Here is a 24,964-nt window from a genome sequence, read left to right as displayed (position 1 = left end):
CCCCGAAGGCAGGGGTCAAGACGAACCTAGTGATCTTCCGGGGCAGCGTGACGGCCCCCCCATGTGCACCATGCACCCCAGAGTCGGCCTCGCCTCCTCCGATCGACCGAGGCATCCCCTGAGGACGCCCTGCAAACCCACCGCGCGGCCCGAGGCCCAGAAGCCTCCTGGCTGGGGCCCCACAAGGTCCTGTCCTGCACGGCCTGGCCCATCGCCCAGCCGTCCAGCGCCCCTTCACCTGCTCTGCGCAAGCCACACCACTTTCTTTCTGTCCCTTAACTGCCCTCTGTGCCCCCACGGCTCTCCTTCAGAAGTCCCCGAGGCGGGACTTAGCCCACAGCAAGCTGCGCCTGCCTTTGCGCCTGCGTGGTTTTGCGCTCCGCCTCACTCTGCGCCCTGAGCGGTGAGCACGCAGCAGAAGCTGTGGGTACAACCTCTGAGCAGGGTCAGGCCCCATAGAACCCTCTAGAACCAAACTCCATGCCCCCCCCCGCCCCTCAACTTCACAGGTATGACGTGGTAATCCCTAAGAGTAAACCAGGCAGGGGATGCCCACCGTGGGCAGACAGGCACCTCTGCCACAGTATATACCAGGGACAGGTCAGCTGGCTGCTGAGAAGGGAAAGGTCCCCGAGGAGCCACAGTGTGCTAGACAAAAGAGAGAGGCGACCAAGGTTTGGTTCTTGAGTATGTATTTTTTACTGAAAAAATCATTCATAAATTAACATACAAAAATGTACAAACACATGAGTAAATAATGTAATGACAAAGGACTATTTTTGTGAAAAGTGTTTTTTAAAACATCTTTAGGTTTCAGTGCAAAAATGTACCCCTGGCACCTCTTAAAACATAAGAGCAAGCTCAAATCAATGTAGTGATGGAAAGAAGCTAGCTATGTTCAATGCCATCATCAGCATGAGTGGAAGCCATCGAGACAGTGGCTGTGGCTCGGCTCCTGATGTTCAAGGAGCTCTGACAGGGTCCCTGGCAGGTCAAATTAACATTTCTGCAAATATCACCCCCCAAACACCAGCGTCAAGGGAAACCTTTCTCGCACACAACAATCCAAGATGAGATTGGCTTATGGGGACCCCATCAGTAGCCTTGAAGAATTTCAGCTGCCGAAATATGCTCAAGGTCACATTTAGTTCTAGGGGTGTTTTTAACACGAGAATTCCATGCTGTGACAGCAATGTGCCTGGCTGTGTGATCATAACGGTTACACATGGCATCAACGTGGGGCATAAATGATCAACAGTGCACATGAAGAAACTCCACTTGATAGAAGACTCAGACATGACTGAAGGGAATCTGAATGGCCCTGCAGCAGAGGAGAGCTTTCCTCCGTCCTCAGGAGGGTGTGGTGGCCTCCCACGTCCTGCCTGCCTGCCTCACACACCTCACCCTGGACCAGAACACATCTGTTCTGGCAGAGTTCCAAATGACACCCAGTCCGTCACGGGAAAGCAGACCACAGCCTTCAGTGATGGGGGGGGGATGAGAGGGGCCGGTGGGCGCGCGGGTGGAGGGGGATCACTGTCGGCAGCACTGGGCAAGGGACATCCAACGGGCCTGTGCTTGCCGTTCCCTCAGGGGATTTCAACGCATGAAATGCATACATTTCTTTTAATACATGATATAACTCACCAGCATTTTCAAGGGCAGGTACCTGCTCTCTCATCTGAGCTGGTAAGAGTTTGCAATGCAATTTATTCCTAAATACCACTCTGTTCTTCAAAAGAACAAAAACTCAAACCAAAATAACCAAAAAACAAAAAATAAGGCCTGGCCAATCACTCCCACAGCTCGTGGGGATCATACGTCCATGGAACCCAACACACACACACACACACACGCTCACACACGCCCTACACACACCCATGTAAACCATGAAAATTCAGGAGGTTGAAGGCAAACAAGGCAATTAAAAAAAATATGAAGTACTCTTCAGAAAGCACTCCCAATCACATGTGGAAAAGGAGAGGAGCCAGGATTCTCCAGGATCCTGCACAAGTGGACAGACCTATGAACTGAGGGCTTTGGCTCAGGGGAAAGAAAGAGGCACAAATTCAAATGCAAGACAGAATCTGACCTCAGAAAGCACGGGCGCTCTGCTAACCTCAAAGCTGGGCTGGAGTCTCCCCTGGACCCCAGCTGACCCAGGACACAGGTGTCACCTGCTCTCTGGCTTCACTCCCCCAGTGCAACTGCTCGTCATTCTGTGTGGCCCAGAACAGAACCATGAGGATAAAGAATCTTCCCAGAAACAGAGGAAACAGGAAGCAGAGGAATCCCTGAAGCCAGCTGGTCGTGTAGGGCACAGCTCCTAGAAACTGGCCAATGTCCACAGGAGAGAGAAGAAAAACAGAGGGAAATGCCCACTGTCTTATGATGTTGAAGGCCCAGAACTGAAGTCCAGAGAGCCAGTGCCTAGGGAGCCAAGGGTCTGCTTGGCATAGACAGAGCAGCGCCTCTCCTGTCCCACAGGGCCCCAGTGGGCCTCAGGGCTATAGGGAGGGTCTGCACAGCAGGAGCCAAGCAGGACTCTGTAGGAGGGACAGGGAGGGAACAGAAAGGCCAGCTACTGGTGAGGTGGTCAGATTGTTTTGCTCTTGGGTGATGTGCCCTGTCTCCCTTCCAAGTGACCACAATTTGGGAGATGATATTCTTCAACTGCAATTTAACTAAGTTCCTGCTTTTGCCAACCAAAAAAGTGATCTAATGTATAAATCCTCGCTTTGAATTGGAGCCAGCTATAAAATTAAATTTTAAAAAGGCATTTTACATGGCTTATTTACAATTATACTTCTTCAAGAAGTGACTGTTATATGTTTATGTCTAGTTGTTGTACCCAAAGCCCTCCCCCACCCTCAATCCCTGCCCAAAGCAGATAATTAAAAAAAAAAAAAAAAATGAAACCAAGAGAACACCAGAGATGCAGGGAATGGTGGAGATCCAGCCGCCGCCGGCCGCGCTGTCCGGGACCCAAGGCTGGCCAGGCGACGGCAGGGCCACAGCCGCTCACAGCCCGCGAGGGTTCTGGAGACTGGCGACGTCAGGACGCTGGGGTGGGAGACAGGAGAGAGCAGCAGGACAGATGTCCACCTCGTGGGCACAGAAAGCCGGGGGCTGGCCCTCCATCCCAGCAGGTCCCCAAATGAAGGCGTTGTGCGTGTGCTCGGTCACGTCTCCTCGAACCTTGAGGTCCTCTGCTGGACCGCTTCTGCTCTCCCCGTGCAGACCCAGGGCAGCCGGCAGGACCGTGTCCGTGTGGCGGTGGGAAAGCAAACGCGTCCTCCCTGGCGTCTCAGTACTCGCTCACCTGCGCCAGCTCAGGCGTCAGGTTGACAGTTACGTTCTTGTACAGGGCGTCGTACGTGACGTTGGCGACGTAGTGGAGGTTGTTGAGGCCGTCCAGCCCCTGCCGCTCTTTGGACTTCCTCAGCAGCGCGTACCTGTGAAACCATGAGAGTGGCTCTCAGCGGGGGCTCCAGCGCTTCACGGAGGCGCGGAGCAGGGCAGCCCAGGGGGAGGAGCCAGGCCAGCACTTCTGGGCCACAGGCGGTGGCCGGCCATCCTGCCGCGGCTTCTGGCGCTAGTTTCCTAGACACCCCCAGCTGCCGCCGGCCTGCGCTCACTGGTCACCTCACTAACCGGCCAGCCCCGAGCCAGCGAGGAGCCACGGCTCAGCCCTGTTAACTGACTTGCTGGGGGTGACAGAGTGGGGAAGGGAGGTGAGACATTATAGACAAATCCAATGACAGTGACAGTGTGTCCGTGCCCATCCCTCCCCCAGGGACAGAGCTAAGGGATCAGAATTGCTTTCTACAGAAAGTCCACCTCTCAGTCTGCAAGGCCCAGGAAAAGTCACTCTAGGAGCATGGAGAATGTCACTGTGCCTACTTGCACCTTACTTTTAAAAGACAAGAGGGAACCCAGCTGCCAAGGCCACAGGTGAAGCTCGGGAGCACCTGCGCAGCCCCAGCCGACGAGGCAACCTACCCAGGGGGCTTCTCCTACCTCCCTGTGGGCTGAGAGGAGACCCCCTGAGAGACGTGGCTGCCCACATTTCCTCCAATGGTCTGTCCCCCTGGTACCGGCCTCACAGTTACATCAGAACACCTGCAGCGCCGTCATCCGCCCCGGCCGGGCCTGCGGCAGGGAGGGGGCTGGAACAAGAGGTCTAGTGGGGACGCGGCACCAACCTTCCAAGAAACTGCACTTCTCCTCGGTGGTGGTGAGGGATGGACTTGTACTTCCCCGTGTCACCTTCCGGCCGGCTCACAGAATAGCCTGCGTTCTGCACTCTGCAGGAGCAAGACCCGCCAGTCACGCCACTTGGACTTCCAGTTAACAGCTCCTACCAGGGGCCAACGTGCCCAGCGCCAGCCTGCACCACTCGCCAGACAGCCGCTCAGCAGAGGCTAGCGGTTCCCACCCAGACTTCATGCTAACTGTGCCTAATATCAAAGTTTTGCAATTTAATTGCATCATACACAAATTAACAACAACACAAACAGTTCTTTCCATGAAGAGTTGACGGCTTTGAAAGAATTAAGGGCAAAGTGATTTTTTTTTTTTTTTAAGGAGAGTTTGGCAAAAAAATCTGAATTTACAAATGCTTAAGTTCTGCACCCCCACCCCATACTGGAGAACCCAGGGTGCTTCACCACTGAGATACCCACTGGGTCTTTTTAAATTTTATTTTGAGACAGGGTCTTGATGAGTTGCTGGGATCACAGGTGTGCGCCACCATGTCCAGCAGAAATGCGTGGATTTCTTGGCTGTTAGCTGCACAACTATTTAGTCTAAATAAATGCCTGCACATATGAACAAGGAGGTTCACAGTTATAACTTCTGACAGTCACCAATAGAAAAGGAGTAGAGCTTGTTCCATGGGCACTACCAGGGAAAGGGGCAGGACGACGGCACTGGGAGGACACTCAGACCCTTCTGGGTTTGTATACCTGCGTGTCATCTGAATACTTACAGAAAATTAACTTGCAATTAATGACCAACATTTACTTTATTTTCAAAAGCTAAGCCAGAAAGTAAACAGACGGTGGGAATCCTTTCGCACCTGTTCCTTATTATTACTCTTTACTCATCAATGTATAAACACCCACCACTCACACCGGAGAGTTCACATGAGCGTGTACAGTGCAGCCTCCTGGGACAGCAGGGACAAACCGCACACGACCAAAACGCCACTTTACTAGGGAGGCTTTGGTGATGTGGGCACTTAGCACACAGAATGCTGGCCACGTGCAAACTTAAGGTATCAACTTGTCATAATGTAGCTTAAGGGCCTTAAAACAGTCCTATTTTGGCTGCATCATTTCTAGGGCTTCTTCCCAGGTGCGAAAAAGCAATCGGTAAACAGAATGTCACTATGTCATACTCTACAGTAGGGAAAGGGTGGGCAGCACACGACAAGGACAGTTAGAGAAAGCAGGGCACAACCGCAGAAAGGATTACATGAGCCACTCACTGAACGTGACTTAATGTTGGCATCCTACCCGCAATACATCTAATATGTCACACTGCCGGTCAGACACTGGGAAGGGGCACCATAACGTCTTCACCTGATCCTCACGTCCCTGAGACTCATGCTACTGTGATTTTACAGATCTAAAAAACTGATGCTCAGAGATTTTATTTTACTATTTTTTATTTTTTTTAATACTACTTTTTAGTTGTAGTTGGACACAATACCTTTATTTTATTTATTTTTATGTGGTGCTGAGGATCGAACCCAGGGCCTCGCACGTGCTAGGCGAGTGCTCTATGGCTGAGCCATAGCCCCAGCCCTGCTCAGAGATTTTATATCTTTGTTTTTGGTGTGGGGGGAGCACAGAGATTTTATACATTTTGGGGGGCAGAGGATAGTTACTGAGGATTGAACCCCAGGCCTCACACATGCTAGTCTGGTGCTCTACCACTAAGCCATGTCCCCAACTTTCCACTTATCACTTTTAATTCTCTTTTTGGTAGTACTAGGGATTGAACCCAGGTTTCTCAACCACTGAGCTATATCCCTAGCCCCCCCCTCCCCCCAAGATAGAGTCTCACTAAATTGCCAAGACTGGCCTCAAACTTGAGATTCTCCTGCCTCAGTTAGGATCACAGATGTGCGCCACTGTACCTGCGCCACCTTCCACTTTTTATTTAAAGACAAACTCACTGAGATGGTAATGAATGTTATTTCTGGGTGTTCAGGTTGTGGGTAATGAATTTTTGTAATCACCTGTATTTAATAATGAGTATATTCCTTTTTTTTTGAGAGAGAGAATGATTTTTTAAATATCTATTTTTCAGTTTTTGGTGAACACAACATTTTTATTTGTATGTGGTGCTGAGGATCAAACCCAATGCCCCGCGCATGCCAGGCGAGTGCGTTACCACTTGAGCCACATGCCCAGCCCAAGTATATTCCTTATTATAAGAAAAATCATTTAGGTTTATTTTTACAGTCAAAAGAGAACAAAAAGAAAACAGCTGCTTTGGTGGGAGGTAGTTTTTTTGTAAGGTGATAACTATCATTTTTTAAAATACATAAAAAACATTTTTCTGACTGCAAATACTCTGGTCTCTGTCATTAAAGAAGGGCAGGGGCTATGAGCACAGAGTGCCCAGCAGCCTTCAAAGACTGAAAGCGGGTCAACTCACGGGCATTTTACATCGACTGCACACTGAAATACTATTTTGAATATAGGGTGTTAAATATTTTGTTAATACACTACCAAAATGAATTTCACCTCTTTTAATTGAATCTTTTAAAATATGGCTACTAGACGGCAGACGCTGCAATCCCAGTGACCTGGAGGCTGAGGCAGGAGGATGGCAAGTTCAAAGACGGCCTCAGCAACACTTTGTCTCAAAATAAACAATAGAAAGGACTCATTGGTACAGCAACCCAGGGTTCAATCCCCCATCCTTGGGGAAAAAAGAAAGAAAGGTGGCTCCTGGGACATTTGTGTCGTCCTGGCTGCTGCTCTGCCTGGCGGGCAGCCTGCACGCAGCCTCAGCACCCGAGCTAAGGGCAGTACCTGTTCCAGAGGTCATCGTCTTCTCCGCCCCAGCCCCAGAAAGCATTGGGAAAGCCGTTGATCTTCCGAAACTGCTCCACTGTTAAGCCACTTACTCCACCGAAGAACTCAGTGTAGGGAAGCCTGCAGGGAGAGCGAGCGTGTCTCCTGTGTGTCGAAGGACGGCCTCTTGTTCAGCGGGCCAGCTCAGCGGAGCGCCCACGGCCTCTCCAAGCTGCTGGCCTGAGCCAGCTGAATTTGTCTCCTGGTGCTGACACACACCAAAGGAGAGGACTGAATTTGTCCTATTTGGTTTTTAACCATAGCTTTACAGAGATGTTCCTGACCCCCAATTCAAAGGGAGTGATTCAACAGCTGTCTGTGTATGACCATGCCACAATCATTATCAGTGTACTTCATCACCCTCCGAGAAGCTTTGTACCCATCAGCAGTCACCACCCCAAGCCCCCAGTCCTAGGTGCCTGTGATCTCCTTTCTATCTTACAGATTTGCCCTAAGTGGACCTTTCACACACAGGACATGCTACTCTAACCAGGACCTCTGTGCCTGGCTTCTTTCATTTGGCAGGGCTCACGGCTGCCCTGCGCCGTGGTGGGAGTCAGCACATCATTCCTGGGTCTGTCAGGCAGCACTCCACTGCATGACGTGTCACAGCCTGCTGTCCCTTCACCAGCTGCTGGACACGGGGCCGCAGCTAACTGCATTTCAGGGTCTCTGCATCTCTCACCCTTTCAGATGAGACCTTTTCATTCAGGGAAATGACACTCACAGATACATGTACTTGTCCAGCTTCGTGGCAAAGTGCCTGGGCATCTGTCCACACCCATAGTAGTTGCGGTCACTCTCTGGAATGTGGTCCACATCATGGAAAATCAGACAGTCCCAGTCCAGGTCCTTCATCGCCTCTCGAAAGCCGACGTTGAAAAGCATGGCTCGGTTGAAGGGCTGGGTCCCGACCTAAAGGAAGAACTCTCTTTTGAAAAGGAGCCTGGAAAAACCCCCCACAATCCTTGCTAGGCAGAAAGAACTTACTAGAACCAACGAAAGAGACCCCTGGGCTCCTGTGAGTGGGACCAGCACCTCTCATCAATGACACCTGCTGTGACCCAGAGGTCAAAAGACCTCTGGCCTCGACTTCTTTGGCAGTAAGAGGTGAGAAAGCCAAGCTTCTCTCCCCTAGACTGCCAAAGGCAAAAGTTCCAGCCCATAACAGTACGCACAGGGAGACCAGGTGAGGGACACAGCCACTTCTGCTTCTTACCACATCCCTAGCACCTGCCACCAGCACGCCGACCAATCTGCCGTTTCTATTTCATAACCAAATATAATAATAGAGGTTTTTGTTTGACTTGTTTTATTTTGAAGGTTCAACTAAGACAATTGTCCCTGAACACACCAGAGACTCCTGCCCCTGAATAAAGAGGCTGGTGACTTATGAAGACGCTAGTGCACAACAGGCAGCGCCTAACTTATCTAAATGCCAGCATTTGCTCACTCTTGCCAATAACAAAACTCCCGACTCAGGATAGGCGCGTGAGGTTTAACCAAAACACCTGATCTGGTACTTAATGAGCGGAGACGTTTTACAGCAATGTCAACCAGCCACAGCAATGCAGAAATGAAAGCTCCTTTCCAGAGCACCCTGGGCTCTTCTCTTGCAAACAGAACTCCCTCCCCTGTTAGAACAGTGGTGCTCATTCCTTGGGCTTCACTCCCTGTGAGACCCCTGGGGAGGCCAGACAAGGCTCAGAGGCCTGCCGGGAGGGGGGACAGGTTTGCCAACAGTGCGCAGAGTTGAGAATCGGAGCACTGAGGGGAATCTGTCAACCGTTCATTTGTCCCTAGAGCTTCTAGTTAAAGCATCACATGTTTAAAATGTGCCTAAGAAGCCTGGTCAATAATGTGACTGTAACTGAGCCAGGCAAAATACCACATGGGACTGGGGAAAAAAAAAGACTTAAATCTAATCCAATACTCCTAGACTGAAGCAAAACCAACCCCAAGGCTTAGAAGTCTGTGAAAGTCCTGGGCCACGTGGTTGGTTAACAGCAGGTGCAGTCTCCTGACTCCAAGGCCATATTCTCTGAGCTGGACCAACAGGCAGCTCCTATCTTAAGGGTTGGGAGCCTAAAGACGTCACCCAAGGCAGCTGCCAGCAAAACCCCATAACAAGAGGCCTTTGTTGGCAGGCAGGCAGGCAGCGTTTCCATCCCGGACTTGAATCTGCCGGGGCCAGTCAACGTCTCACACCAAGCGCAGAAGGGTCTCTGCCCTTCCCCCCTCAGGGAGCTCAGTCCGAAGATCTCAGCTCCCTGGCTCTTCACACTGAAGACGGGCCGGCCTTCTACACTGCGGTCCCAAAAGAGAAAGGAGAGGGAGAGCAGGACCACGTACCTGCTCGACCACATAAAACGCAAACTGCAGGCGCTGGCGCTGGAGCATGGGGATCAGGTGTCTGAGCAGGACCGGGAGGTGCTCGTGGCGGTTCCGGAAGGGGATGAGGATCGCCACCTGGAGGTGATTACAGCAAAACAGGTCACCTGAACTTCTTAGTCCCTGAACTTAGTTCCTGAACTTCTGCTTCACAGTGAAGCAGATGTCTGGGCCGTCCCCAGGGAGTCCTTGACATTCTCTAATACAGACCTGAGCTAGCAAGTCCACCCCAGAACAAATCGAATCTCATTTTTACATCACCACAGCGTGTACAGGGAGGGCCTGCTCCACCAATCCACGCTAGAACACACCCAGAAGACACGCATTCTACACTGTGACACGACACGCAAACACACCCACAGACAGGTAAACATATGGGTAAATCAGAACAAGCTTTCAGCTGTATGCACACTGCACACTTACAGACTATCCCGTACATTATCACATACATAGCCAAAAGTGCATGTGTGTCTGTACGTTTTGTGGGAGTGCAGCTAAGACTGAATCCAAGAGTGCTCTACCATGAGCTCGGCACCAGCCCTTTTGATTTTTTTTTAAACTTTATTTATTTATTTATTTTTGAGAGAGAGAGAGAGAGAATTTTTTAATATTTACTTTTTTTTAGTTTTCGGCGGACACAACATCTTTGTTTGTATATGGTGCTGAGGATGAGGATCGAACCTGGGCCGCACGCATGCCAGGCGAGCGCACTACCGCTTGAGCCACATCCCCAGTCCTTAACTTTATTTATTTATTTATATGTGGTACTGAGGATCGAACCCAGGGCCTTGCATGTGCGAGGCACACGCTCTACCGCTGAGCCATAACCCCAGCCCCGCCCTTTTGATTTTGAAACAGGGTCTTGCTAAGTTGCCAGGGCTGACCTCAAACTTGTGATCCTTCTGCCTCAGCCTCCTGAGTCACTGGGATTATAGGTGTGACTGCTGTACCTGGCTCTATGTACATATTTCTAAGAGCTTGTTGTTAGACTGATTTTACATCCCAGTGATGGGTGGGACACTGCTGCGCTCCAGACCTGCCTGACCTCTGCGCACCACGAGCGCCTGAAGGGACCAGCACAGAAGCCTTCCTTAAGAAACACTTGCTGAAAGAACAGATTTAAGCTGATGTCATGAGCTCAACCTGCACCATGTCAAGTCTCCTCTCTTGACCTGGTCACACAGCACACCACTGGATGAACCTCAGTGTCGACCTGACTCTGCTTTCTCTCCCACTGATCTTATAGCGATCAGGCCTGAAACACGAGAGGACTGGAGAGGACTCCTGCAAATGTGTCACCCGAGACCTACCACCCCCTGCTTTGCTAATACTCCTGTGAGGAAGACAAAAGGGTCTTGCTTCATCATTAGGATGATGCAAATTCCTGTGGCTACACAAGAGTCCTAGGGAAAACTCATGTCTTCAAAATATTCAGTATTTTGCAGTACTAAATGCAAATGTGTTGGGGGTGTGGTGTTAGAGGAGGGCAAATTTAAAAAGGCCACAATTAGGAATTCCTGGGTGGTTAGAAAGGATGGCAAACCCCAGATGAACCCTCCAGCTCTTGGGGTCCAACTTCACGGCCTACCTTCCACCGAGGCAGGCAATCCGAAGGCTTCCAGTGGCCTCCGAGCTTGATGGTCGGGTCTCTGGAGAAGAGTGCATGAATGTCAGCCATTCCAATTTCACTCATGTTTATGTCTATTGGGCCCTCTGAAGAGAGAGGGAAAAATAAAATTAAAAGAACAAAAAATGATTGTTTTCCCCCTCTATCCAGGGTTTCATTCTCTGGAGAAGTTCTGAGCCTTCACATCTGACTGTGTGCCAGGGGACAGTGGGGTCCTCTGTGTGGCTTTCCATCTCTGCACTTCAGCGGAGCACTGCCATCCATAAGAAGCTGCTCAAGGAGTTAGGACTTCAGAGTTCGTCCCAGGGTGCAGAACGGCAGCTGAGTTTCTCAGAGAAGGACAGAGTGGCTGAGCTCAGGTGTGTTAGCCCGCTCCTGATGCAGGTCCAATCACACTGCTGTCTCCGGACTCACCTGCCCGTGAGCCGGGGCCCAGGGGATCGTGTCCAGTCTCAGAACACTAGTCTTTGACTTAGGCTGAGGACACACTCAACAAACAATAAATGCTAGCAAAAGGATGACGTGGTAACACTAGCTTCTGTCTTAAAAAATAAAAAGCACAACTAAGAAGCCCCAAAGTACAGAAAAAGCGTGAGCTGTCAATGTGTCAGATTACACGTGGAGTTCCAACAGAAAAAATATCACAAACTGATGTTATTGGCTGGCTGGCTGAGTGATGCTGGGTAGTGATGCAGGGTGCCTTAGCACTGAGCTACCCTCAGCCCCTTTTATTTTTTATTTAGAGAGACGGTCTTGCTAAGTTGGTGAGGCTGGCCACAAACTTAGTGTCCCAAGTCACTGGGATGACGGCGTGTGCCACTGCACCAGGCCCAAGACTTTTTCAAACACACAGCAGCTTGTGAAGAAAATAACATATGCCTACCCAACTGGCTAACAACAGTGTGATCTGTACCAAGGGGACACAGTTGGCTGTCTCTGCCTTTTCCAGGACAACCTAATAGACCACAGCTTATAAACAAGGGGCAGGAGCAGCAGCCGAGCCCAGGCGAGCCTGGGAGGCGTGACGCGGAGCCAGCACCAATGCCTGCAGCGGGCCGCCTCCAGAGGCCAGGAGTGTTTATGGGCTTCAGAGAGGGAGACCAGCAGACGGACCCGCTGCGAGTTCAACAAACACAAACACTAATCTGCTTCAAAGCAGAGGCTGGGGAGCTGGCGCTCTACTCACTCATGGAAGGGAGCCTCTCGGGGCAGGGGTGGTTGGCGAAGTAGGTGAAGTCTTCAGGAAGAAAGGTCGTGGTCTGGAGGAAGGTCTCACTGTGGTTCAAGTCAAGAGGGTAATCTGGGGGGACAAGGGGAAAAGCAACTCAGAGCGGTCCATGAGAGCAACGCCATCCCTCCTGCCTCTGGAGAGGCCTTCCTCGGTGCAGCTGGGAGCAGGCATGGGTGGCTTTAAGCCACCACTTAAAACAGGAACCCACTGATAGAAAGGGAACTGGAGGGGACGGCTTTAACCAGGTTCCCCTCCTGCCACAGGCTTCTTCTCTCCCTCCTGGGGACAATTACACTGAGTATTTGCCTCTATCAGCCCTAAAGTGGCCTCAAAGCTGGTCGGCCACTTCCTACTACAGGAGGTGAGGAGGTCACCCCCTCCCTTCTCCAGTTCCTGCCCCCAGGGTCCCTACCGTCACCTACCCTAGCTGGGGTTGGGGTCCTCGGCAGTGTGGACGTGATGGTGTAGTAAATGTCAGGGCTGAGCACCAGGAAGTCTGCCCCTAGCTTTCCTGGAGCCACCTCCTGCCTTTCCTCTGGCTCAGCTTACTGTGGCCCAAGGACTGTCAACTCCACTCCCTGCGGGAGGTGTGACCAGTGGCTTTCTAGCTGTGTCAAGGCCTCGAGGAGAAGACCTTCGTTGCACTGAGCCTCACACCCCCCCAGCTTCCTAAGGGGAGCGAGAGGAAGCGCAGTCCTGAAACCTTGTGCATTTCAGAGTTTCTGTTCTTTCTCATTTTGAGTCACGGTGTGGTTCAGTTTATAGAATTCTCGACTGGAAATAATCTCCCTTTGCGACGTGAAGGTGCTGTGTCCCTGCCTCCGAGGTGGCTGCACTGTGGCTGCTAGGGCTGAAGCCTTCCAGTTCTTGTTTGTTTGTTTGTTTTATTTGTATTTGGTGCTGAGACTCAAACCCAGTGCCTCATGCATGCTAGGCGAGCACGCTACCACTTGAGCCACATCCCAGCCCCCGAGTTCTTAATCTTTACAGGCAGCCAGTAATTTCTTTCTGGATGTATGAAGAACTTCTCACAGAAATTGGGAGAGTTCCTATCAGTGTGCCTCACTGAGGCTCTACCGTCCCTCACTGTGCTGGCCACCCGGTCAGTCTTTTGTCCACGCAGTGCGAAGAGGAAGAGGAGCAAGAAGAGGAGGAGGAGCAAGAGGTGTGGTAGGCGAGCGCTCTCCCACCGAGTTCCAGCCCCAGCCCTCTTTGACAGAAGGTCTTGCTAAGCTGCCAAGCAGGGGAGAGGAGATGGTTTGGATGGGGGCATCCCGAAGCTCCCGTAAGGCAGCAGGATTCAGAGGGAGAAGCCGGGTGGCAAGGGCTCTGACTCAAATCCCCCCATCCTAGTCTGACTGACTGGTGACTGCAGGCAGGTGGGCATGGCTGGAGGAGGGTCACTGGGGTGCCCTGGGAGACGCACCTTCCCTGTGGCCCCTTCTCCCCTCCTCTTTTTCCCTCTCTGCTTCCAGACCCTGCCATGAGCTGAGCAGTCCTCCTCTGCAGTGGCCCTTCTGCCACGACGCGCTGCCTCACCAGGTCCCAGGGCAATGGAGTCGGCCACCAGTGGACAGAGACCTCTGAAACTGTGAGCCCCAAGTAAACTTTTCCTCCTTTAAGTTGTTCTTGTCAGGCACTTGGTCACGGTGACAGAACAGCTGACTGAAACAGTGGGACTCTGAGGTCTGAGGTCCCCGTCCTCCCGCGTCCTCCCGTGCTAGGATGCCTGGGGAGGAGAACTGGCCTTGGCCACTTTTCAACAGCGTCCAGCCCAGCTTCATCTTCGCTGCACCTTAATTCTTATTTCCCAAAACAGCAGACATTGGTGATTCCTGGCTTGTGGGGGACTCTGGTGTCTGGGCTGGCTGTGGCTGTCCCTGCTGCTGCATGAGCAGTCAGTATTCTCGGGACCCAGACGTCTGTTACCACGGGTTTGCTCTTATCCTCTGCTTTCCGACCTCCAAGGCTTTTGGCTGGAGGGTCCTTCCCCTCTTCATTCTTAAGGATTCCTGACATTAAAAAATGAATGCACCTTCCCCTCACTTCAGTGGGCTTTGCAGAGGGTGGCAGCAGACGCCCTTTTCCTAGGGACTATAACTGGGGCCCGGGAAGAGGACCTTCTGCCTGCCTTTCCAGACTGATAGAGGGGAGCGCCAAGCGCACACAGGAGGGGGCTGGTGCGTGGCGGGCTGCCCGGGCTGGGCCTCTGCACCGCGCTGCGTGGCTCTTGCAGTGTTTACTGACGTCTCTTTCCCAGTCCTTTTAGATTCGTGATGATTCCATGAAAATGAAGATTTGGTATTCACATTCACTTTGCAACCTAGAACCGCAGAATCTTCAACTCAGATTATTTTTTAAAAAGCACTGAGAAAGGGCCTCCAAGAATTGAATGAATCACTAAATTCTTTCAAAATACATGGACTTGGCACCAACTCTGTAAGCACCTATGGCAAAACCCAATGAGAGGCGGCCTGAAGGGGATTTTAACTGGGTCTTAACAAAGGAAGACTCTGCCCTTCTAGCTAGACCTGTCCTGAGACACTGAACCTGCACTTGTGGAAACCAGAATGTGAAGACATAAACCAAGGAAGTCCAAGCCTTAGAGGCAAAACTATTTCACAGAAAGTAGCTCCAAGTTCTCAGTTCACACATGCAAACCGATCCCGGGCCAACCCTCCTTCTGAAGGTAATAACGACTTCAAAATCTATGTGAAGAACCCAAGTACTAACTATGACCCTGGATGATTCTGAGATGTGTTTCTCTTAAGAAAAAAAAAAAAAAAGGATGTCCCATTGCTGACCAACATGTCCCTGATGGGTCTATGTTGGCACGGGGCCCTGGTGAGGAGAGAGGAACTGGTGGGAACAGCAGCACCACCATTAGACACACCTTCAAGGCCACAGGCCACAACAAAAACAGAAGAGGAATAGTCTAGGCAAGGGCAGTTTCAAGCCTTAAAGGCACAACCTCAACAGGAAACAGGAAATTTCAGAGGGGGAAAAAAATCAAAAAGAGACCAGACATTTCCATCTGGAAGGATCCTGCTATTTGGGATGTGTCAGAAGATAAACTGCCTTCTACTTCCTTCAAACATCGAAAAAATAAACACGGTAACAAGTAGCATGAAACAAAACAATACTTTTCTTCTGACTTCTACATTAATAATGTGCCATTTAAGGGAAAAAAAAAACAACACCTCTCAAATACACTACACCTTAGAGGTAAAACAAAACAAAACCTAATTTCCTCATTTCTTATTTTAAATCCTTTAAGCAAAAATGTCAAAAGGGGCTGGGGAAGAGGCTCGGTGGCAACGTGCTTATCTAGCATGCACGAGGCCCTAGGTCCCATCCCCAGCTCTGCAAAAATAAAAAATAAATTAAATCTACTTTCTTAGTAACCATAGAAACCTTTTAAAGAAATGGAAGACAGCTGGGCGCAGTGGTGCACGCCTGTAATTCCACCAATTCCAGAAGCTGAGGCAAAAGGATAGTGAGTTCAAAGTCAGACTCAGCAACTTAGTGAGACCCTGTCTCAAAAAAAAAAAAACAAACATAAAAATGGCTGGGGATGTGGCTCAGTGCTAATCATCCCTGGGTTCAATCTCTGGTACAAATAACAATCTCTGGTAACAAATAACAAACAAAAAAGTTGTGGAAGAGGCAGAGGAAATGAGCAGCTCTGGCCCTGGGAAGATGGCACAGGGACTGCCAAGAAGTAGCGGGTCACTGCACGCCCTGCTCAGGGGGCCTCTACCCAACATCAGTGTCTTCTGTGCCTACTTAATGAGGCAACTGCTCAAAGACAGGCTTGCTGAATTTCCAATGCAGGGGTCGGTAAGTCACTATCCAACCCCAAGATTATTTTCTCCCTGCGAAAAAATGGAGGGGCTGGAGTATGGCTCAGTGGTACCCCATCTTAGCAGGCTTGAGGCCCTGGCTTGGATCAACAGCAAAGGGAGACAGGAGGGGGCGGCTAGAGAGGAGACAGAGAAATGATGTGGTCAGATGTCATTTCCAAAACTCAGAAGACAAAGCAGACAGGGTCAAAACAAACAGCTGCGTGTGGTGGCACCGCAGCCACTCAGGAGGCTGAGGCAGGAGGATCCCAAATCCTCAGCAGCTTAGCAAGACCCTGCCTCCAGATAAAAAGCAAAATGGGCCAGGGGTGTAGCTCAGTGGTACAGCGCTGGATCCAAAGCCCATCGGGGAGAAGGGGCGAAGGGCTTATCACTCTGCGGACTCACAACCTACGTTGCTGCTAAACTGGCCAGCGGCAGGCTGATGGTCGATCTTTTAAGGATTTAACTTCCCTTCAAGAAGCAATACTTTCTCTTGATTTCCCAAGTACCATAGGGTAATTCTCACAGCAAAGCAATTTCACTTTCTACAGTGAACTTCAGACCATCTCAGAACTTATGACAGGAGACAGGACTGAGTCAGAGGAAAGAACCTACTTAAAAATATACACAAACGGGCTGGGGATGTGGCTCAAGCGGTAGCGCGCTCGCCTGCCATGCGTGTGGCCCGGGTAGAATCCTCAGCACCACGTACAAACAAAGATGTTGTGTCCGCCGAAATCTAAAAAATAAATATTAAAAATTCTCTCTCTCTAAAAAAAAAAAATATATATATATATATATATATACACACACACAAACAACTGGGCTTAGATGGAATCTAAGAAGCCACAGAAAAGCATATTATCCTTGGTTAAATAGGAGGCAAATTTTGAGTGCTTATGTAAAAATCTCAGACCCTTCTAATTTTTTTTTAAACCATCCCAGGCTGGACAGGAAAACCTCCTTTTGTAAGGTTTGTTGTATTCAGTTTCTGGAAAAGTTAAAAAGAAAGGAAAAGCTTCATCTTAAAGGTGAAGAACTTGATGGGCACAGTCTTTTTAAAAAATATTTGTATTAGTTGTTAATGAAATTTCTTATTTTATTTATTTATTTGGCTGTGGTGCTGAGATTCAAACCCAGTGTCCACCATGACACACGGCCTCTCACAGGCCCAAAGCAATGGTGCCAGCTGACCGTGGCCTGGGACCTCCCAGACGGTGAGCCACAGTGAGCGTCTCCTAGGCTGGTTATTTCAGGTGTGTGTTAAGCAAGGGAAGCTCACACACCAGACCCAACCACGCAGCAGAGACCAGACCACAGATGAGTGCCACGCCTGGCCAGAGGGAAAGCCAGCACACCCACTGCACCTGCTCCAGGAGCTGCCTTTCTGCCACTGTGATTTGTGAAAACTGTCCCCAAATCACATGATCATCATGAAATGGAAATCCGTTCAGATTCGACAACAGCACCCGTGAACAGGGGCTGGAGACGTCTCAGGCTGGAAAAATTCAAGTGGGTCCAAGAGGACAAAGAGCTGGACCACCTCTCCTGATTCAGCAACCAGCGCCAGATTATGACACCGCAGAGCACCACACAGACATGACCCCTCCCCACCACGTGTACCTCAAAAACAGATCAACAAGCCCAGTGTTAAGCCATGCAGCGAGTCCGAGGAGCCTGATCAAACTCCCCTTCCCACCAGCAGCTGGACAAACACGTTTCCTGAAAATAAGTCAAAACCATTTCCTCAAGTAGCTTCTGGAACTCCTGCTCTGCCGTGGTCCCAAGCAGACCCCTAACCTGCTTACTGCAGGACACTGGTAGCCACTACAGGGAAGGGGGTCTTTGAGAGTATTCTGAAAGGCCCTTTACCTGCCTGAAAAGCATCAGGAGAGGTAACAAGCCACCCATTCGCCCTCAAGGCCTGTGAGCAGGAGTGAGCTAGGCGCCGGGCAGGAGCGATGCCAGCGAGGCCAGGCCAACCGCCCCGCCTTCAAACGCACCCTTTCCCATTTTCAAGCCAATTTACCCCTTGGGAGGAGACACCCCAGGACTCCCTTTTACTAAGAACATACCTGAGTCATTCAGGCTGCTGTTCCTCTTGGCGTAAGCGCTGCGCACCACCTGCTCATACACCTGGGCACCTATCGTCCGCACGTTGTCCCGGAGAAGGATGCCTTGAGCCTGCATCATGAAGAGGTAGGTGTTCACTGCAGAACAAGAGCGCAGAGCACAGGAACTCAGCAGCGTGCGACTTTGGGTTTCTCTCTCTCTCTTTTTTTTAACGTTTATTTTTTAGTTGTATTGAACACCATGTCTTTATTCTATTTATTTATTTTTATGTGGTGCTGAGAATCAGACCCGGGGCCTCACATGTGAGCGAGCGCTCCACCGCTGAGCCATGGATTTCTTTACTTTTTGCACCTTTAAAACCTCTTTCAGCTCTAAAACCCGACAAGGCCACATCTCTACTTTCCACACTGGATTCAGTGTTTTCAGGACACTAACATTTCCTGGAAGGGCTCAGGGGAATTTCTGTCAATACTCATCAGTTGTAGAAAAGCTGGTCTCCAGCCCCAATCTCTGTCCTAGCACCGTGATGCTAGGAAGACTTTTTTTTTTTTAATTTTTTTTTAGTTGTAGATGGACACAATATCTTTATTTTTATTTATTTATTTTTACATGGTGCTAAGGATCGAACCCAGGGCTTCACACATGCAAGGCAAGCACTCTACCGCTGAGCTACAACCCCAGCCCTAGGAAGACTCTTATGAGTCAATTAAATCATTTTTAAGAGGTCTCTGCTCTCTTTAAGGCCACCTTTTCCACACTAGATGGCCCCACACAGAGAACTGAAACTGCTGACTCCTCTGCCTCTGCACACACTGGAACCGGGTCTGGTCCTGTGAACCCTCCTGAAATGGCAGACTAAGGCTGCACCCTCCCGTGGGGTTTGAATGCCAGCCGCCCTGCGTCCCCACCAACCAGCACAACGGTGCGAGGCAACAGGGAAAGCGCAGGCAGCATGGTCTTGTCACCTGGGCATACACTGAACAGATGAGCATTCAGATTAGCCAGCCTAATCTGTCACTGTCATCTCTGCAGGGTGACCACCTGATGTCCCTTAAGTCTCTCTAGAATGCAAAACCAGGAGATCACAGACACGTCGAACGGAACTCGTGCACCCCATTTGCCATCTCAAACATGAGGGCGCCTATTTTCAAGAAACTGTGTGGCTTTAAAACACTCCCAATCAGGCATTCTATTTACTCACTCCCCCTCATCAGGGAGAAGGGGTGTTCTTCATGGGTGGCCAGTTACAATCCAAGCTCTGTGTCTGAAGGTAGAACCACCCCAACATTTGGCCGGACTCTAGCCTAGCCGCAGGCAGCACGGGCCTCAGCAGAATGACCCTCCAGGCAGCCTGTGCAGCCTGGGCCACCAATTCTGCTCTTCAACAGAAGCACCCTGCTGACACTGATCATTATTACCAGAGTGTCAGGGACATAATGGGAGTAAACAGTGACTGAGCAGATGAATGAATGACGCTCAAAAGTCAATTTACTTTATTCCAAGCGGCTGTGTTTGGTATCTATGCTGGTAGTGGTGATGGGAGTGAGGCTGGGGACAATGACGGGCACAACTCCCCAGTGTTAAACCCCAGAGGCCAACATGAAATGGACACAAGCTCGTCCAAAGATTCCAAGTCCCCTCTATGAGCAGAAAGTCAGTGTGCAGCGTCAGGAGTGGGGCGTGGCTCAGAGTGCTCTGAGCTGACCAAGGCGCCGCTACTTTCCGACTCCGTCAGAAAACAGATCAGATATCATGGCTAGAAAAAGCTAAGGAAAAAGAGAGCTTCCAAACCCAAGCAACATGTAATTCTGCGAAACCTAAGCAACAGGAGTGACGTCTCATTTTCTAACTCCAGAATACAGCACAGTGCTGGCTCGCAGCGGGCCGGCCATCCATGAATAGCCAATGACCCTAAGATTCCAACTTCGTACCAAGTTTCTAACTTTGTTCTATGTTATCATCTGGGCTATGTAATATGTTGCTGTGGCCCTGAAATCTCCCCTCATCCCCACTGACTGCTAAACCAGTGACAGTGTTCACGGAGCAGCACAGCTGAGCCTGTGCTGGGCCTGCAGAGTCCACTCCTCCCACCTGCGCACAGACCACAGGGGCCCAGCCCCTTCAGCCCTCCCCCCTCGGCTGTGCCTCCAGCTGTGAATTCCTGTGGGATGGCCTCCCCACGCCTCTCCAGGCCTGTCCTGCTCCTCCAGATCTTCGGAAAGCCTGTTTCCTGCAAGGCTCGAGTCCTTGGGTATGCAGGGCCCATGAGCTTGCACCTATAACCAGCTCTCGGGGGACAGATACCGTATTGCTGTCCCACCGCTACCGGGAACTTCAGTTACCCAATAAATAAAAATCGTCCGTATTTATTGTGTCCTGAAGTGTGTGATTCTTTTTCTCAATCCTTGAAATTAACCTAAGAGGCCAGCAACTATGACCCAACTAACGCCAGTTACTTTCAGCCTCGGGTTCTCCAGGCATCGCCACCAGGGCCACGGAAGGTGCTGGAGTGACCCAGTGTGCAACCCTCTTAACTCTGCTTCACTGCCTGGCCCAGCTACACTGTCACCACCTCCCTCCCAGGTTTCAAGACCCACGTGGCTCTCAAGTCTTCAGCTCCCTCCCGGCTGCAGGGATCTTTCCTCCTCACAGTCCTGGCCATGCAGATGCCCACCCGGGCTCCATCTTCATCCCTGAGCTGCCACTAACCTGCAGGGGCTCTGTCCTCTGCTGCCAGGCACATCCTATTAACCCCTCAAGCACAGCTGACGTGGTTCTGGAGGAAGCCTTGGTACCAGGCCAGTTCTCTTCCATTTCTCAAACAGATCTCCAAAATTGGCTTTTGTTTACTTTTGTCTTGAGTTTGCCGCCCGTGTCTCCTGTGCTAGTGCCACCATTCAGCTAATAAATTCACACTTGCTAATACTTTTTCTAATTATCCACAGGAACTAGTACAATGCTTAAAAATAAAAAAGACTGAGGAAGTAAATATTATCAAACAAAAGGAAATAATCACAAATTCACAGGCTTGGGACCAGCTGGGATTTTAAGGACACTCCTCAACACCCTCTCATGCTTCCACAGACCCCAGAAATGACGGATTCCATGCACACAGACACAGTCCGCACACCATCTGCAAAGAAAAGTCTACCCTGGTTCAGGCCACAGTGTTTCCCAGTCCCCTTCACCCGCTGCCTCTCACCTGCCTCCCTCTCCCATCCTTGCTCTTTCTGCACACTGGCCCAGCTGTCTGCCTTCGACAAAGCAGCGCCCACAGTGACAGAGTGGTCCAGGTGCACTCGGAGGAGCCCAGGAACAAGGAAAGCCACTAGGAGCCCTGCTCCACCTGTTGCGAAAGAACTGTCCACTCGGCCCCTTCTGGAGATTTGTAATGTACAGTGACTCAAGGCCCAGAAATTCCCAGAATGTTCAGCTCCCTAACCTGCCATTTCCCAACCCAGCACCTTTTTCTGCATAATAACCAGTGACATGGAGTGGCTCTCTGCAGAGCTCACTTTGGGAAATTCTGTTTGGGGTACTTCTGTGAGTGGACTTTAGAGGGTCCTCCCCTTGGTCAGGTAGGTATTCAGCAGTCGCTCCTCAGACCCACACTGAGATCAGTGGAAGCGGACTCCCCTGTCTTAGCAGCAGATGCTAAGCTCCCTTCTGTTTTGTGCCACTTGGTCGTAGAGAATGAACGTAGGGCCTCCCAGTGTCTCTGTCAGAAGCCTTACGACTCAGCCCAGGGCTCTGGCCTAAGGAGGAACTCTGTGCCCTCCCACACCAGCTTTCCCTTTAGGGTTCACACCTCTGTGACAAATACCATCTCAACTTTCTGTTTAGGACACCAAGCCCTCCAGAGGTAATTCGCCTAAGGCTATATGACTGCAAGTCAAAACCCAACAGGTAAAGTCAGGCGCTTCATGACCTAACTCATGCCCTTCGCCCTGGAAACTGCGGAAGCATGAGCCTGAGCCAGCGGCTGAACAGCAGTTAAAGCACAATATTAAGTGGGCAGCGGCTGGCTGCTTGTTCATCCTGCTGGGCACCTGCCTCACTGTGCGCAGCTCTAGCCCCAGGACGCCAGGATGAGCTCCCTCGGCAGGCAGGGGGCAGGCAGCGGATGGCTGCGGCCAGAACTGTGAGCGCAGTACAGGACAAGGACCCTGCGTTGTGCATGTCATCAGATACCAATTCTCACCTCTTCCTGAGTCTAGGTGAGGAAGCTCTCAAAACCACAGTGCAGCTGAGAAAAATCAACCCCACTGAGGTTACACCCAGAGGCCAGTGCAGCAGCCTTGGGCCAGGGCCTCACCGGAGGCAGGGGACCAAGGTTACCTCCTGGCCAAGAGAGCAGCCTGCCTCCTCTTGCCCAGGACTCTAACAGGAAGACCTACTCTCCCCCTCCGTCAGAATCCCAGCCAGCCTCCAACTTGTCATCAGGCGACACAGGTCCCCTTGAACACACTAAAAATGACCATGACTTGGAAAAATTCCTCACAAAACAATGAAATTGACTCTCCCAATCAGGAGCCACCTGATTTGACATCATGAACCCGACAGGGGAAGAAAGAAGCCGGACACTTAAGCGTGCATGTCACGCACTCCCCGCTCGCTCGCCAGCCCCCCTGGAGGCCAGCAGGGTGGGCTGAGGAGAAAGCCGCCCTCCAGAGCCTCCCCACACTGCCCCTGCTCCTGCGTCCCCTGGAGGGCCACACATCTGCGAGCCTACCTGGCCTCCCACTAGGACACAAGCTCCAGGGGGACAAGGAGGGCACCCGGTGGCTACACAGAACAGGGCGCCAGGGACACGAGGACACACAGTGAGATGCACTCACAAGTAAATGTGCTGATAAAGGGCGAGGACTGGGACAAGGCAGTGGACTCTCCTCAGCGCCACCCTGCTCCAGAGAGACCCGATGGCACTGGAAGCCTTTATTTCCCACCAGCCAGACTCCGTTCTCCGGAACCCAGCACCAGAAAAGGCCCGGCGCCCTCACCACTGGGCAGGGCCAGAGATGAGCTTCCTCCCCAAAGTGCTCCCTGCTGCTCCCACTCCTCAGAAAAGCTCTTTAAAAATGTCCCTTACGGGCTGGGGATGTGGCTCAAGCAGTAGCGCGCTCGCCTGGCATGCGTGCGGCCCGGGTTCAATCCTTAGCACCACATACAAGCAAAGATGTTGTGTCCGCCGAAAACTAAAAAATAAATATTAAAAAAAAAAAAATGTCCCTTACTATAAAGCACAAGTTTATCCAGAACTTGTGCGACATTAATTGTAACAGGAAACCCTGGGAAAAAAAGAAAAAACTGAAAGTTCATCCAAAGGCAAGTGGCTGAATAAGGACTCGCGGCGGGCGGAGTGCACGAGGGCACAAAGGAGACCCGGAGTTGTTGGGAGGGTCCTGAACATCAAATGGCCCAGAGGCTCACCAGTGACCTGCCCCCATCTGGGGACTACTGCACAGCAACAGGAGAGAGCTGGGACCACGGGAGGGCTTCCACACGTCACGTGGAGCAAAGCCAGACACCAAAGCCATGTGTGGTGGGATGGGTGTGCGCATCGTCTGAGAGCAGCTCCCCAACCCACGTGCCCACGGAGGGCCCCGCCTTGGGCGTGGGGACGGGTGAAGGTGGCTGCTACTCGTCCTGCCTTTGGACCTGGGTTCCGGTTACCTAGGCATGTCCAAGCTGTAAAGATCCATCAAGCTGCTCACTTACTCACACAGGTTTAATACGTACATTATACGTCAATAATAGTCACCAAAAAACGAGGAAATCCATGAACGAATTACCAGCAAGAAAAACAGGGCCCACAGAAAACAACTCAAGTAACTTGTGAACACAGCACTCAGACACGACATCCTTAATGGAGTACACTTGAAGGACAAAAAGAACCATCAAGGGCTGGGCAGTGGCCCTGTCTGTAATCCCAGCCACTCAGGAGGCTGAGGCAGGAGGATCACAAGTTCAAAGCCAGCCTCAGCAACTCAGCGAGGCCCTGTAGCTTAGCAGTTAAGGCCTCTGGGTTCAATCCCCTGTTCAAAACAAACAAACAAAAAAACACCCCTAAGGATCTGGGAGGACTCTGGCAGGTCTGGTGTCTGAAGCCTCACTTGAGTCACCCCCTGGCACGGATCTCAAGGGCTCAGGGCTGCTAAACCCTCAGGGGAAAGGGAAAGGCCAACTGGAGGGAGGCAACCACAACACAGCCCCATGCCTCACCCCACGTATCACATGCTAATCACGCAAGGAAGTGTAACGCTGCAAAGGCGGGCGCTCGCTGACCCCTCACCAAGGTCCCAGCTCATACCTAGGCATGGATATGCCTAGGTAACCAGAACCCAGATCAAAAGGCAGGACGAGTAGCAGCCACCTTCACCCCTCCCCCACACCCAAGGGTCCCGACCCAGGCACCCCAGCATCCTCAGGTTGCACCTCCTAACACAGGCAAGTAAGAGGAGCCGGCTCCTCCTACCCAGTGGTCCTGCTAGCCTATTTCAGAGGAGATCAGAAGAGAATTCCAAAATGTGGGGCATCACATAAAAGTACTGGAACCGTTCTAGATTAAGAGACATACCCAATGCAGCACATGAACTCTTATTAAACCATGAACAGGAAACAGGAAGGGCGAAAGGCACACTGAGACAAGGGGAAGAAACCTCAACATGGAACACACCGAGCCCACCTCGGGTTCTTGAGTGATCAC

The 24,964-nt window shown here is 51.1% G+C and overlaps 1 protein-coding gene across 1 annotated transcript in view; it reads right to left on the bottom strand.

The window, feature by feature from the left end:
* Window positions 1-675: 675 nt before the first annotated feature.
* The window catches only part of B4galt5 (beta-1,4-galactosyltransferase 5), a 69,556-nt gene continuing 45,267 nt past the window's right edge, over window positions 676-24,964 (bottom strand). Inside the window, exons 2-9 of the mRNA XM_071609002.1 lie at window positions 18,261-18,395; window positions 12,296-12,409; window positions 11,071-11,195; window positions 9,444-9,560; window positions 7,819-8,006; window positions 7,050-7,172; window positions 4,206-4,307; window positions 676-3,455 (exon numbers count right to left, since the gene is read on the bottom strand). Coding sequence (XP_071465103.1) covers window positions 3,308-3,455; window positions 4,206-4,307; window positions 7,050-7,172; window positions 7,819-8,006; window positions 9,444-9,560; window positions 11,071-11,195; window positions 12,296-12,409; window positions 18,261-18,395 — 1,052 coding nt within the window. The 3' untranslated portion in view covers window positions 676-3,307. The remainder of the gene's footprint in view (window positions 3,456-4,205; window positions 4,308-7,049; window positions 7,173-7,818; window positions 8,007-9,443; window positions 9,561-11,070; window positions 11,196-12,295; window positions 12,410-18,260; window positions 18,396-24,964) is intronic.

Source organism: Marmota flaviventris, chromosome 2 (genome assembly GCF_047511675.1).
Source record: "Marmota flaviventris isolate mMarFla1 chromosome 2, mMarFla1.hap1, whole genome shotgun sequence".
Taxonomy (NCBI): domain Eukaryota; kingdom Metazoa; phylum Chordata; class Mammalia; order Rodentia; family Sciuridae; genus Marmota; species Marmota flaviventris.
Note: the sequence above shows the minus strand (reverse complement) of the source record. Positions and strands in the feature narration are given on the sequence as shown.